The 14,329-nt window shown below is 52.1% G+C and overlaps 1 protein-coding gene across 1 annotated transcript in view; it reads right to left on the reverse strand.

Annotated features, from left to right (window-relative positions):
* Positions 1-13,799, reverse strand: part of EPHA10 (EPH receptor A10) — a gene marked incomplete at its 5' end in the record, with an annotated part of 40,911 nt that extends 27,112 nt beyond the window's left edge. The window contains 5 exons of the mRNA XM_079942154.1: positions 3,751-4,101; positions 4,609-4,764; positions 10,004-10,682; positions 11,367-11,431; positions 13,694-13,799. Of these exons, the coding sequence (XP_079798280.1) occupies positions 3,751-4,101; positions 4,609-4,764; positions 10,004-10,682; positions 11,367-11,431; positions 13,694-13,799 (1,357 nt within the window). The remainder of the gene's footprint in view (positions 1-3,750; positions 4,102-4,608; positions 4,765-10,003; positions 10,683-11,366; positions 11,432-13,693) is intronic.
* Positions 13,800-14,329: the final 530 nt, after the last annotated feature.

The following is a 14,329-nucleotide window of genomic DNA, read 5'->3' on the forward strand; positions in this document are numbered from 1 at the left end:
TATGACATCATATGACCTAGCAATTCCACTCCTAAGTATATACCCAAGAGGACTGAAAACCTGTTTCCACAAAAACTTGTACATGAATGTTCATAGCACCATTACTCTAATAGCCAAAAAGCAGAAACAGTCCAAAGTCCATAAACTGATGAATGAATACACAAAATTGTGGTATATCCATACAATGGAACATTAGTCAGCCATAAACAGAATGGCATACTGATACATATTACAACATGGACAAACCGTGAAAACATTATGCTAAGTGAAAAAAGACAGACATAAAAGTCCACATACTGTATAATTCCCTGTATATAAAATGCCCAGAATAGGCAAATCCATAGAAACAGAGAGTAGATTAGTAGTTATTAGGGGCTGGAGGGGGTGGGAGGAATGGGAAGTGACTGTTAATGGGTTTCTTTGGGGGATGATGAAAATGTTCTGGAATTAGAGAGTTTGTGATAGCTGCTAGGAAAAATGACTGAATTGTACACTTTAAAAGGTAAGTGAAATTTTATGGTATGTGAATTATATCTACAAAGAAAATGACAATACGAACAATGTGATATATTATGTATAAAAACATACTGGATGTGACCAAAGCTATTCTTAGAGGAAATTTCATAGGCTTAAAATATTAAAACTATAATATAAAAACTAAGCACTGGGACTTTGCTGGTGGTCCAGCAGTTAAGACTCCATGCTCCCAATGCGGGGTTCGATCCCTGGTCAGGGAACTAGATCCCACATGCATGCCACAACTAAAGATCCCGCATGCTGCAACTAAGCCCGCATGCTGCAATGAAGATCCTGCCTGCAGCAACAAAGATCCCACGTGCTGCAACTAAGACCTGGCACAGGCAAACACATAAATAAATATTAAAAAAAAACAACTAAGCACTGAAGCCACCTAGAAAAAGACTTCAGGAAATCAGGAGGATGGTAGTAATAAAGATAAAATCATAAAATAAGTGACAAAAGTAAAGAGCAGTGGAATTGATAAGTTCAAGAGCTGGTTATGTGTCATAACCAACAAAATAAACTTCTGACCAGAATAATTTTTAAAAAGACATCACAGGACACAATATGAAGAAAGAGAAAGTAAGCGTTAACTCCAGATACTATGGAAAGTTTTTAAATAAGCATTTCTGGGCTAATAAATTAGAAAAAGATCATCAAAAGATTTTCTATGAAAGTACAGATTAACAAAACTGATTCAAGAAGAAGTTATAGAAAAGATTGCGAACATCAGCAAGGTACAGTTTCCCAGGCAGTTTTGCATGCCTTCAAAGAATGATAATTATGCTATTTAAACTGTTCCAGAACAGAGAAAAAGAAGAGATTATTCCTGATGCCTTTTTCAAAGCCAGCCCAAAATGCTAAAACTTGACAAAGAACACAATAATTTTAAAAAAATCTACTCTCGGGGGCTTCCCTGGTGGCGCAGTGGTTGAGAGTCTGCCTGCCGGTGCAGGGGACACGGGTTCGGGACCTGGTCTGGGGGGATCCCGCATGCCGCGGAGCGGCTGGGCCCGTGAGCCACAGTTGCTAAGCCTGCGCATCTGGAGCCTGTGCTCCGCAACGGGAGAGGCCGCGATAGTGAGGGGCTCGCGCACCGCTGTGAGGAGTGGACCCCGCTTACCACAACTAGAGAAAGCCCTCGCACAGAAACGAAGACCCAACACAGCCATAAATAAATAAATTAAAAAAAAAAAACTACTCTCTCTTATAAATGTAGATGGAAAAAATATTAAAATATAAGCAAATTAATTCAGCAAATATTAAAAGAATAACACACTCATCTGCAGTAGGGTATAATCTAGGAAGGCAAAAAGAACTCACATTGAAAAAAATCCATTAGTAGAATTCATCGTATCGAAAGGTCAAAGACAAAAAAACGTGGTCATCTTGAAAGATGCTCAAGAAGCATTTTGTAAAATTAACATCCATTGCTGATTTTTCTGAAAAGTTCAGTAAAAAGTGAAAGCATTATATGGCCAAGGGGCTAAAAGCAGGGCTTTGGTATTAGACAGACCTGAGTTCAAAGATGGGTCTCGACTACTAGCTGGCTGACTTTGGATAATTCACTTGGCCTCTCAGACTTCAGTTCCACCATCTGAAAGATGATTATCATTTGATTTAAATGAATTAATGTAGAAAATCATATTGCACAGTGCCAAACACAGAGCAGCACTCAATCAGTGAAAGTATTTTTATTAACAAAATGGAAACAGAAGAGTATTTCCTTAACATGATTTTTAAATCCATCTATATCAAAACAGGATTATTATCAGGAAATACCAGATAAAAATTTGTGTTACGTATATTATACAAAAGGGGTTTTACAGTAGATAGTTCTAGGTATGGATATAGAAATAGAAAAAAATGTGGAAGGATATACTCCAAGATATTAGTAGTTGTATATCTCTGGATAATAGGATTATGGGTGCTCATTTTCTTTTTCTATTCTGAATTTTTTAAAATATAAATGCAATAGCAAATGTTAAATCATAATAGAGATAGTAAAAAAAAAAAAAAAAAAGTGTTGTCCCAGAAAATCAGGCAAGTTGGGAAATCTCTCCCAAAAGGCAGAGGAAATGGATTAAGAGCTGAAAATGATAAAGGAAGCGACAAGATTTGAGAATCAGAAAATGGACGTACAACTCAAGGTTTAGAAAGAGTCTTAAGAGAGAGATCAGAGTTATTAGAAGTTCTACTCAAAGTAATAACTGGAAATAAAAACTGAAAAAAATTTTTCCAGGAATAAAAAAAGGTATGCAGATCCAAAGTTTTACTATGTTCTAGCCAAACTCAATGAAAAGAGGTCAATATTGGTTAAAGTTTATTTTCACCAGTAGCCTAAGAATTATACAAACATCCATGCGTGTACACATTCGTATTCAAGTCACCTACAAAACAATGACGATTACCCTCGCCTCAGACTCTTCTGCAGTACAACTGCCATCAGACGGGGAAGCAGAGTCACAAACGGAACATATCTTCTCAGATATGAAAAGACCATACCACTCACTCACTTATCTTTCTTGCAAAGGATACTTGAAGGATTACTTGAAGCTGAGTGAGACAAATCAAAAGTAAATGTCAAGAATGAGGAAGATGTAGTATAAAAGGATTGTAGGTCTTCATTTATTCATCTCAATTCCAGACTCCGAAATGTGACTGTTATGTGCTGACCAGTGAATTCTATCGCCCCTGACAGTCTGACCCTCCGTGCTTCCTTGCTCTTTTCCAGGACTATGAAAGAGGGTGACAATGCAGCAACACCCTTGCAGAGGCCGAGGGACGAAGTCAGAGGGATACACACAGTGTCCCTCTTTCTAAGACAGGAAAGAAGGAGGTATGATTCTGGTTCCCACTGAAATTTTTGAGAAGGGAGGGCAAAAAGATTGAGGAACCTTCCACCCCTTTTGCCGGGAAACGAGAGGCAAGGCAACTGCAGAGTTGGATGTGGGACATAGGCTTTCCGCGAGGTCAGAAGAAGGAGCACGCACTGGCTCCCGCAGAATCACTAACACTCATAACCTCTTTGGCCCAGAGGCACAGAGTCACCTGTATCCTCAATCTCTCCTCCATGGCCTTCGGGAAGGGGGTTGACCTCGATGGGGGGTCGCCAGGGTCGGGGATTTTTGTTTAAGACCAGCGATCGCAGTTTATCCGGGGTGGCTGCGGGCTGTGGGGATGCTCGCGGTGGGCCGGACGGGCGGGCGCGCGGGGTGCGGAAGGCCTTACCCCCGGCACCGGTGGAGACGGTGACCTGCGCGTAGGTGGCTCCCGCGGCGGCCTCCGGGCCAGACACTCCGTTGAGCGCGGCTACGCGCACGGTGTAGCGCGCACCGGGCCGCAGGTGCAGCAGTGTGGCGGCGCGCTCCCGCAGCCCCGCCTGGCGCGGCACGAAGGCCACGCGCGGCCCGCACGGTTCGCACGCGCCCGCCGGGTCCTCGCGGCCGCAGCGCAGGCACAGCAGCGAGTAGGTGACGTCCGAGCGGCCGCCCGAGTCGGCCGGAGGCAGCCAGCGCAGCCGCAGCGCCAGCGGCGAGCGGCTCAAGCTGTACTGCAAGTCCCGCGGCGCCGACGGCGGCCCTGGGGGCACAGAGGCGGGCGCCGTCAGGGGCGGGGAGAGGAAGGGCGGGATGGGGGCGGGGGCAGTGAGGGGGAGGGACGGGGGCGTGGAGCAGTGAGGGGCGGGATGTGGGAGTGGGGCGCGGTCAGTGATGGGGTGGGAGGATGTCAGTGAGGGGATGAGGTTGGGGATGCAGAGTGTGAGGGGCGGGAGTCCCCCGCCTGGCTGGAAAGTTGGGAGAGGTGAGGGCGGGGATGGTTGTAGGCGGCGCACACGGTGATCCCCCAACAAGCCTAACCTCATCCCTCCGTCTGGACTGTCTCTGTTGTCCTGCTTCTTCCAACCCCGGGCCCCGGGCCCCATCACCGCCCCAGGCTCCCCTCCCTCCACTCTGCCGTCTGGATCGCTGGCCCCCACGTGCGCCCTGGCGCCCCCGAGTGTGGAACCCCTGCCCTCACAACGCCTCGATTACGCCCTTATGGACCGCCCTACCCACCATCCGGAAGGCATTCAGGAGGGGGACTCACGGGTGCAGGACGCCGAGGGCGGGTCGCTGGGCGAGCGCGCGTAGCTTTCCTGGCACACGCAGAACGTGGACGCGTTTTCCAGGGCCCGGCTGTGCTCCGGGCACGGCGAGCAGAGGGGCCGCCGCGGGGACACCTTGTAAAACCCTGGGGGACAGGCTGCGGGGAGGAACTGCGTGAGGAGGGGGCTCCGCCACAGCTTCTGGCTCCCCCCCCCCCCGCTTTCCTGACTGCCCCCACTGTGGTGGGCCTTATCTCCTCGAATTGTGATGGGGAAGTGGGGGGCGGGGGTCTCAGCTACTCCAGCACCGCCCCGGGGGTGGCAGCTCGTGACTGAACAATGCAGTATTACTTAACCCTTAGTAAGCGCTTAACGTGCAAACACTGCAGTGTTTCTCTTTTAGTAATTCATTAAATGCTCATAACAACCTGTGAGGTATGTTGCTTTATCCTCATTTTTTAAATGAGGGAGCTAAGGCTCAGAGAGGCTAAGTAACTTGCCCCATGTCCCACAGCTAGTGAATGGACGGATTCCAGCCAAAGCCGACTGGTTTGAGAGACCACACCACACTGCCCTAACGCCCACTGGGAGAAGAGGAACCAAACTTTCCGGTTTTGATGTGAGGACAGAAGAGAGAGGCCTCGAAGGGGTGTCCCACAGTTACCCAAGGACAGACACCCACACACTCCCAGTTACAGAGACAAAAACTCTGACGCACACAAACACACACACTTGTCAGAGCTTCCTCCCACCTCCACTATTTGGGGGCTAATGCATCATAAATTCTCTACTGACGCACTTGGTTCCCATTTGAAAGTGGAGCCAGCCAGGTGGAGAGAGGAGAGGCACAGTGAAAGTTCCCTGGTTCTAGCCTTGGCACCTCCTCAGTTACTTTGCTTCTCTCACCTCCCCCAGAAGTCAATGGTTAAGAGCAAAGGCTTTTATATCTAAACAACCTGGATTTGCAGCTGAGTCGCACCACTTATTTGCTGTGTGGCCTTGGGCAAGTTGGTGACCTCTCTGAGCCTTGTATAGAATACCTACCTCAAAAAGGTGCTTGGAAGATTGAGATAAAACATGCAAACTGCTTAGCCCAGTACAGACAACAGTTATACAATAATGGTAGTAATCACTCTTCCTCCAACTCAGGCCTGAAGTGGAAACAGCTAAGCACCCACTTTAAAAAATTCCTCACCAGCTGGGCCAGGGAGGGAAGCAATGGCTCTTGGCCCTCCTCTCAGAGCTTGGGTGGTCCTCACCTGGTTCCCTGCCCCCGCCAGGACTTCTCTATCCCTCTCCTCTGCTTTAGCTGCTTGTGGAAGGCTGGCTGCTCTCCAGCCCCAAGAAGACATAGTACAGAAGAAGGGACGCAGACTATAGCACTTGGGAAGAACTTTCAGAACTTTCCCTGTCTGGGAGGAGAGGGCAGAGGGCTGAGGGTTCCCATTATCTGGAAGGCTTAGGTTTGGGGGGGAGGGGCGTCCGTGTTGCCTAGAGTCCTGGGCTTTGGGCAGCTTTGGGCAGGGTCTCCAAAGCCCAGGAGGCTTTGGAAGTCTGCCTTCAGCATGAAGCACAGAGCTAGCTAACATCGTGGTCCAGTGGGCAACAGCCACCCGGACTGGGACTCAGGAGACCTGGGTTCCGGTGTTAGCTCGGCCACTTCCTGTGCCTCTCTGCCCTTGAGAAACCATCAGTCAAATGAGAACAATAAGCATGGCCTGCCCACCTCCATTGTGAAATAAGAGAGGGATCTGTTTGCGGGAGCAGGAGCGGGGTGGGGGGTGGGGTCCTCACCGCAGGAGGGAAAGAATGTGGGAGGCTCCTTTTCTCCGTGTGTATGTGGGTGTCTGGGGTCCTAGAGGTGGGTGGTCCCATCAGAGACAGCATTGCTTATTTCTACTTGGAGAGGCTCTGCTTAAAAGAGGTTGTATTGAGGGGCAGACTCAGGAAGTGACTCCTGACTCCCGGCCCCTGCCTTCTTCGGAGTCAGAATTTCAGGGGTCATCTAGTTCAGCTCCCACTGGCCCACCCTCCAGCAGCTTTCCTAGCAGTAGCCACAGTCTTTGCTCAGATACTTGGTAATGGGGAGCCAACCTCCCTCTGAGGCCGCCTCTGCTGAACAATGCTGGCAGTTAGAAAGTGCTTCCTTTATGTTGAGTCCAAAGCAGCCTCCCTGCCTGTAACCCGCCTCATGCCACCTCATTGCAGAGGATTGATGTGCCCTGTAGAGCTTAGCATGTCTGCTTGGGTCCCTCTGCTCCAGGGCAGTCCTACAGAGATCTGAAGACATGAGTCATACACTCTGATTTTTCCCCCAAGGGAAACCCCAAGTCTTTCAGTAATTCCTCTGGTGGCTGAGAGAGAAGGAACAAGAGTCACGGTCCCTAAAAAGAGAAGCCTCCGGGCTTCCCTGGTGGCGCAGTGGTTGAGAGTCCGCCTGCCGATGCAGGGGACACGGGTTCGTGCCCCGGGAAGATCCCACATGCCGCGGAGCGGCTGGGCCCGTGAGCCATGGCCGCTGAGCCTGCGCATCCGGAGCCTGCGCATCCGGAGCCTGTGCTCCGCAACGGGAGAGGCCACAACCGTGAGAGGCCCGCGTACCGCAAAAAAAAAAAAAAAAAAAAAAGAGAAGCCTCCACATCCATCTGCCTTTAGAGAGGGCTCTATAATAGCTGCAGAAGGCACTTGCAGGGTCTTCCTTCCCTTTTTTTTTTTTTTTTTGCGGTATGCAGGCCTCTCACTGTTGTGGCCTCTCCCGTTACAGAGCACAGACTCCGGACGCGCAGGCTCAGCGGCCATGGCTCACGGGTCCAGCCGCTCCCCGATCTTCCCGGACCGAGGCACGAACCCGTGTCCCCTGCATCAGCAGGCGGACTCTCAACCACTGCGCCACCAGGGAAGCCCGTTTCCTTCCCTTCTTGAAACCCTCCCACAGCTCCCCAATGCCAGCCACCCCACCCATCCGTACTGAACTTTTCCTTTCACACCTCTGGATCTTGTCCTGTAATCTTACACCCCTTCTCTTCTGGTGAACTGCTATGTTCCTCCAAATCCTAGTTCAAAATAACACCTCCCTTGTGAAGCTTTCCCTGGCATCCTCCCCACCTCCATACTCCCCAAGGCAGAGTTGATGCCATTACAAATGGCCTTTGTCTGGTCTCAACCAAAGTCAGATGTGGGATTGGGTTCCCGGGTGTGTGTGTGTGTGTGTGTGTGTGTGTGTGTGTCCCTCTCATTGCCCAGAGTGTGTATCCAAACCCCCTCCTCCAACACCTGATCCAGTGATTCAACAATGTTTTAGCATCGAATATGAGCCAGGTGCTGTTCTAGGCTCTGAAGCTACAGCAGTGAATAAGGCAGACCAGGATTCTACTGTACACTGGTACAGATGCCCTTCTCCTACCTCACAGCGGGAAGAGAGGCCATCAGCTGGTCATTCCCTTCTCTACTAGCTCTTCCCGGTCACCGTACAGGGAGCGGAGCCATAAAAGCGGTCCGTTTAGGGTGTGGGCAGTAGGGCACTGTCTGTGGAGTATTTAAAAACAATGAAACTGACTAAAACGTGGTCTGCTTTTTGTTAGCAGCATGTGTCAGCAATTCTGATCCACATCAGTAATAAAATACTTCTTCCCCCGAGGCCTACTGCTCCCACCACCCCCTACTTGGTACCCCACTGGCTCCTCCCTCATGTGTAAAGAAGGCTCACATCTACAGTAGAAATTCTCTCTCCACCGAATGTCCTCCTCAAGAAACCAGGCCCTCTCCTGCCCTTTCAAACCCAGCCTCCAGAGAGTGTTTACGGTCCCCGACTCTAGCTCCTCAGCTGCCTTCGTCCTTCAGTCCACTGCAGCTGGTTGCTCTCTCCATCACTCAGCTGACACTGCTCTTACCAGGGCCACCAGGCAGACACTGGCCAATCCTCGCCTTATCTGACTGCTCGCCAACACTGCAGGCCATTCGTTCCTGGGTACCTCCATCGCCCTTGGCTGCCATGAAATCACACTCTCCCCCAGCCTCTGATCACTGCCTTGCAGTCTTTTTTACGGCCTCCATTTCTTCCACTTCCCCTCCTATAGTGCTGTTCTGTGAGAGTTCATCATTGGCCCTCTTGCTTCATACCCCACACATTCTCCCTGGTCTGTCCCAACCACACCTGTATCTTCAAGTCGCATCTATCTCTCTGTTGCTGAGCTCCAGACCCACTTTCTAGCTACCTCCACTTGAACGTACCATGGACACCGTCAATTTGATATGTCCATCCACGTCCTATGTTCTCTACCCCAGTCCGTTCAGTCCTCCAGATGCAGATAGGAGAGAGAAGGAGAGATCTGTTCCTGGTGCCCCACAGACCAGAGAGTCCAAAAGAACCCCCAACATGGAGGCTCTGCCCCAGGGGGTGCAGTGATTCTAGTTCAGAGAGTTGGGTGGGATCTTAGTAGTCATCCAGTGCAACCTCCCAGTCTCTCTCTCCAACTCAAGAATCCCCCTGCTTGGGCTTCCCTGGTGGTGCAGTGGTTACGAGTCTGCCTGCCAGTGCAGAGGACACGAGTTTGAGCCCTGGTCTGGGAAGATGCCACATGCCACAGAGCAACTAGGCCCGTGCACCACGACTGCTGGGCCTGCGCTCTGGAGCCCATGAGCCACAACTACTGAAGCCCGCGAGCCTGGAGCCCATGCTCCGCAGTGGGAGAGGCCACCGCAGTGAGAGGCCCGTGCACCGCAACGAAGAGTAGCGCCTGCTCACTGCAACTAAAGAAAGCCCGAGCGCAGCAACAAAGACCCAATGCAGCCAAAAATAAATAAATTAATTAATTAATTAATTTAAAGAAAATTAAAAAAGAACCCCCCTGCCAGCCTCTGACTTGCATATTGTCGGTGACAGGGAGCTCACTCCGTATAATGCAACCAACTCCACTAGCCCCTAGCTAATACAGTTGGCCAACTGTAACATTCTTCCTTATGCACAGGGGAGTCAGCATGGTGTAGTAGAAAGAACTTGAGAGTTGGGCAAATCTGGATTCAAATCCCAGTTCCCCACTTCCTAACTGCAAGTGAGGTGTTAATCTCTCTGAGCCTCTGTTTCCTCATCTGCAAAATAGGAATAATGATGACTTTATTGCTGTGAATAAAGGAGAAGGCCCGTGTGAGGTGCTTATCATGGTGCCTAAAATATAGGTCCTGATGCCCCCTTATATGGAGTCAAATTCACCTCCCATTAACTTCACTCACCGATTCTGGCTGGACCCACTGGAAGCACCGCAAAATGTCTGGACTCCCGGCTCCACATCCCGTGGCTTCCGCACTCCCCACCCTGCCTCTTTCATCTAGGACACTCTCTCTCCCAACTGCCACCTGCGCGCTACACTCCCACACCACACCCCCCAGTGCGCTGGATACCTTCACAGATGTCACCACGTTCCTGGAATCCCGCACTGCAGCTGCAGCGGCCCACGGGCACAAGCCACTCACCATCGGCGCCGCAGTGCATGCGCGGGGGGCTGCCGGGCTCCCCTTCTGAGTGCGCCACGCACGTTCCGGTCACCTCCACCAGCGTGGAGAAGGCGCTCTCGGCTGCGGTGGCTGGGAACGCCGCCAGACCCCGCACTGTAGCGCGGCACTGCTTGTAGTAGACGCGCACAGAGACCAGCGCCACGCATGCGCCCACGTCCTGGAAGGCTAGGTGGAAACCCCGCCGGCTCAGCGGACCGATCTCTCGCACCTCTGTGTTCAGCTTCATCTTGCGCTCGCCCAGGTCGCCCTGCGTGAAGCTCTCGTCCGCCGCGATCGTGTCGATCTTGCGGGGCCGGCTGCCGCCTGGGCGGGGATGCCCACGGCCCAGATCGGCCTCGGTTTCCAGATAGTAGACGTTGAAAGTCTCCTTGCAAGTGCCGGCGGCTCCAGGGATGCTGCTGCAGTCGCGCAGTGTGAACTGCAGCTCCACGAAGATGCGCTGCCCGCGCCCGCGGCTGATCCAGCCAGTCTGCAACCAGTTGTCCTGGTTGGGCTCCAGCACGTTGCACACCTGGTAGGTGCGAATGGGACGGTCGTGCTCGTCCACGCCGCTGATCTCCTCCCACTGGGGAGGAGAACAAAGATGTGGGCAGCTCAGAGCCAAGGCGCCCCCAAGAGGTCGAGCCCTGGCGGTGACTCGGGCTGAAACACCCTTTCCCCATCATTTTGCATTCTCTTCTCCCCTCCTTCTCTATACACAACCCTAAAATTATAAGACGCAGAGCTGGGAGAAACGTTGGAGACAACTGAGTCCAACTGACGGGGAAACTGAGGCTCCAGAGAATGGTGACTTGAGTGGATATACACGTCGGGTTAGTAGCAGAGCTAGGAAAGGAGTCTCCTGGCTCTCCACCAGTGCCTTTCCACAACACCAAACTGCTGTCACACTGCCACATCTCCCCACCACTACCGCAAGCCTCTTTTAGGATTCCAAGTCTTGCTTGTTCTGTCAATCTATCGATCAACAGCACTGTTTGCTGGATCTATTGGGTGCAAGGCACCATCCAGCACTGGCTCCATCCAGATGCCACGTTTCTGTTCCTAGACACAGTCAGTTGTCTTCTTGCTTTTTCTGTCTGACTGAAGACTCAACGTTTTCTAATAGGTCACTCTGGCTTGAAGCCAGGGCTGCTGGAGACCACATGCTCTGAGGACCATTTCGATCTGATGTAACCATGGGGAGATAAAGGGACTGAATCCTGGACCACCAGAGGCTCCTTGGGACAGGGAAGGAAAGGTTTACACTTACCCCATTACTCGGCAGTGCAGTCCAGCCCAGATCAGCCTGGGAGGCTTTGGAATCCAGGAGGGTGACTAGAGAGAGGGGAGAATAGAAGTGTCAGAAAGCCAGAAGTTCAGGAGTACGAGATTCTTTGGCGAGTTCACTTTAAATTTGCTAACGGAGGGAATTCCCTGGCGGTCCAGTGGTTAGGACTCTGTGTTTTCACTGCCGAGGGTCCAGGTTCAATTCCTGGTGGGGCAACTAAGCCTCGCAGCGTGGCCAAAAAAAAAAAAAAAAAAAGCTAACTGAGGAAACAGAGAATGTGGTGAAGGACACAGACACGGTTTTTCCACTCCATACCTCCCCACGAGGAAGTGTGAGTAGCTCTAGTGTAAATAAAGGTAGCCATGATGATTTGGGAGGGAGCCTGTATTAGTTTCCTGTGGCTGCTGTGACAAATTACCACAAACAGTGGCTTAAAACAACAAAATTTTATTCTCTTACATTTCTGGGTGTCAGAAGTTGAAACTCGGTCTCACTGGTCTAAAGTGAGGGTGTCGGCAACACTGGAGGCTCAACGGGGAGAATCCATTTCCTTACCTTCTTCAGCTTCTAGTGGCCACACCTGGATTCCTTGGCTTGTGGCCCCTTCCTCCATCTTCAAAACACACCATTCCAATCTCTGCTTCTGTCATCACATTGCCTTCTCCTCTGATTCTGACTGACCCTGTGTCCCTCTTATAAAGACCATTGTGATGACAACTGGGCCACCCATATAATCCAGGGTAATCTCTCCAACTCAAGATCCTTAACCACATCTGCAAAGTCTATTGCCATTTATGATAATATACACAGATTCTGGGGATTAGGATATGGAAATATTTGGGGAGTCATTATTCAGCCTGGCACAGAATCCATGACAAGTACCATAAGACTGGCTTTTAAATGGGGGATCAGTGATCCCCCCCGCCTTCCCAGGTTCCCTAAATTATAACTGAGTGTCGAGAAGAGGGAGAAAGTGAGCATATCAAAGGATTCCTGTATATATCCCTGAATTCACTCATACTTGGGTGTTCTTCTGAGGTCTGGGGTCACCAGGGATGGAAAAGACTTGAACCTTTTTAGTTTGACTCCCAAGGTCTCTGGGGAAAACAAAGTAGAGAGACCCTGCCAGCAGCAACAGAGATAAAAACCTCTCATCTCCTCAGCCAGCCCCTTTCCCAGGGGCTGTCACCTCTACTGCCTTTTGGAAGACTGTCAGGGTTCCTTTAATATATAAAGCCATGGCCCCTTCTATACCAGAGAGGCTTGAAGTCACTTTCTTCCCCCAGGAGGCATCTGACCAGCAGATGCCTGGATTCCGCTCTCAGCATCGGTCCCAAGAAGCACTGGTTTGGACAGCACAGCAGCAACTCAGAGACAGGAGCCCAGGTCATCCCCAAATCTTGGAAGATTCCTCATCTGGAGCTTAAGCAAGGGGGTGGGGCTCCAAGGTGAGACCTTTAAGAGTGTTGGTCCCAGACGCGTCAGCGACAATGGGCAGGACCGCTGACAGCTTCCCGATTTCGGTATAACTTACAGCACATCAGAATTGCATATTGGAAAGCATCAGAGATCCAGCGCCCCGACCAACCCCGAGGCCAACGCCTCAGATTCCAGCTCCTCCGTATTCTGCACCTGGATATTACGCCTCTGGATTCAACTGAGGGTACAGTTCCCCCAAATCTAGGCAAGATGCGGGCTCTGGTCCAGTGGGCAGCCCCAAACCCGGCAACTCGGAGAGCGCTGGTTAGTTTACGCTTCAAAATCAGCACTGCGGACAGCTTCCTGGTCAGCACGTCGGGCAGCTCCCGGACCCAGACACACCCCGGCCTCCACCGCGCCCCGCCACCCTCGCCTCCAGACCCCGCGCCCCCGCCGCGGCACCAGCGCTCTACCTCCTGTTCGCCACGCAGTGGTCCCCTAGCCCCCCGCCGTTCGGGCTCCATCCCGTCTCCCCGTACTCTGATCTCACCTCCGCATCTCCCTGCCCCCACACCTCCCACATCCAATTGCTCAGCCTGTCCGTCTCACTGGCCCCTGAACCGCCGCCTCTGGCTCCCACGGTTCCTGGTCTCTTTCTTCCCCAGCCTCCCAGGTCTCCAGTCCCCAAGCTCCTCAATGCTCCTCTCTTCTCCGTTGTTTAGCCACCTTTCCCTCCGTGTCTCCAGTTCTTTGCTTCCCGCTGCCCGCTTGCTTCGAACCCCAATACCGACTCCAGTCTCTCCATACGACTCCTTCTCCCAGCACCCCAGCTCTCCAGCCTCCTGTATTTTGGCATCCCAGGCTCCAAGAACAGCCGCCAGACTCCTCACCTTCCTCGGCGGTCCCGGGCCTCCCTGGTCCCAAAAGCAAGGCGAGACAGAGCGGCGTCAGGCAGATGAACAGGCGCAGCGGATGTGGGCCGACGCCGGTCTCCATGGTCCGCAAACCGAGCTGTCAGTGCGGCGGCGGCTCGAGCCGCGCCAGCCCCAGCACCGCTGAGCAGTGCCCCCAGACCCCAGCGCCGGCGGGGGGCGGGATCTCGCCGGTGACCATCATCCATGGGGACCAAGCATTATGCACCGCCGCGGGAAGTCCACCAATCCCCGCCAGCAGAAGGTGGAGGGGTGGAGTTTCAGAGGCCAGGGGCGGATCAGAGAATTGGAGGCGGGGGAAGGAAGGGGTCCCGCCAGTCTCCAAACCGTGGGGGTGGGGCAGCGCTGAGAGCCATTTGGGCTCATGGGGAGGGGGATGAGCCGACGTTGGTGGCCCAGAGCGCTGAACCTTAGCCTCTCATTCCTGAGAAGTAGGCGATGTGGGCGTGGCTTAAGGAGGAGCGAACCTCTGGGAGGCAACGACACTTGCAGCCTCAGAGCTAACCTGGAAGACCCCTTGTACCTAGGACTTGCAGGAGGTTTTGAAGCCTGGTATCCTGACCCCAAGCTCTGGGAAGCTCCTCTATCTCCCAG

Source organism: Stenella coeruleoalba (genome assembly GCF_951394435.1).
Source record: "Stenella coeruleoalba genome assembly, chromosome: 1".
Lineage (NCBI taxonomy): Eukaryota > Metazoa > Chordata > Mammalia > Artiodactyla > Delphinidae > Stenella > Stenella coeruleoalba.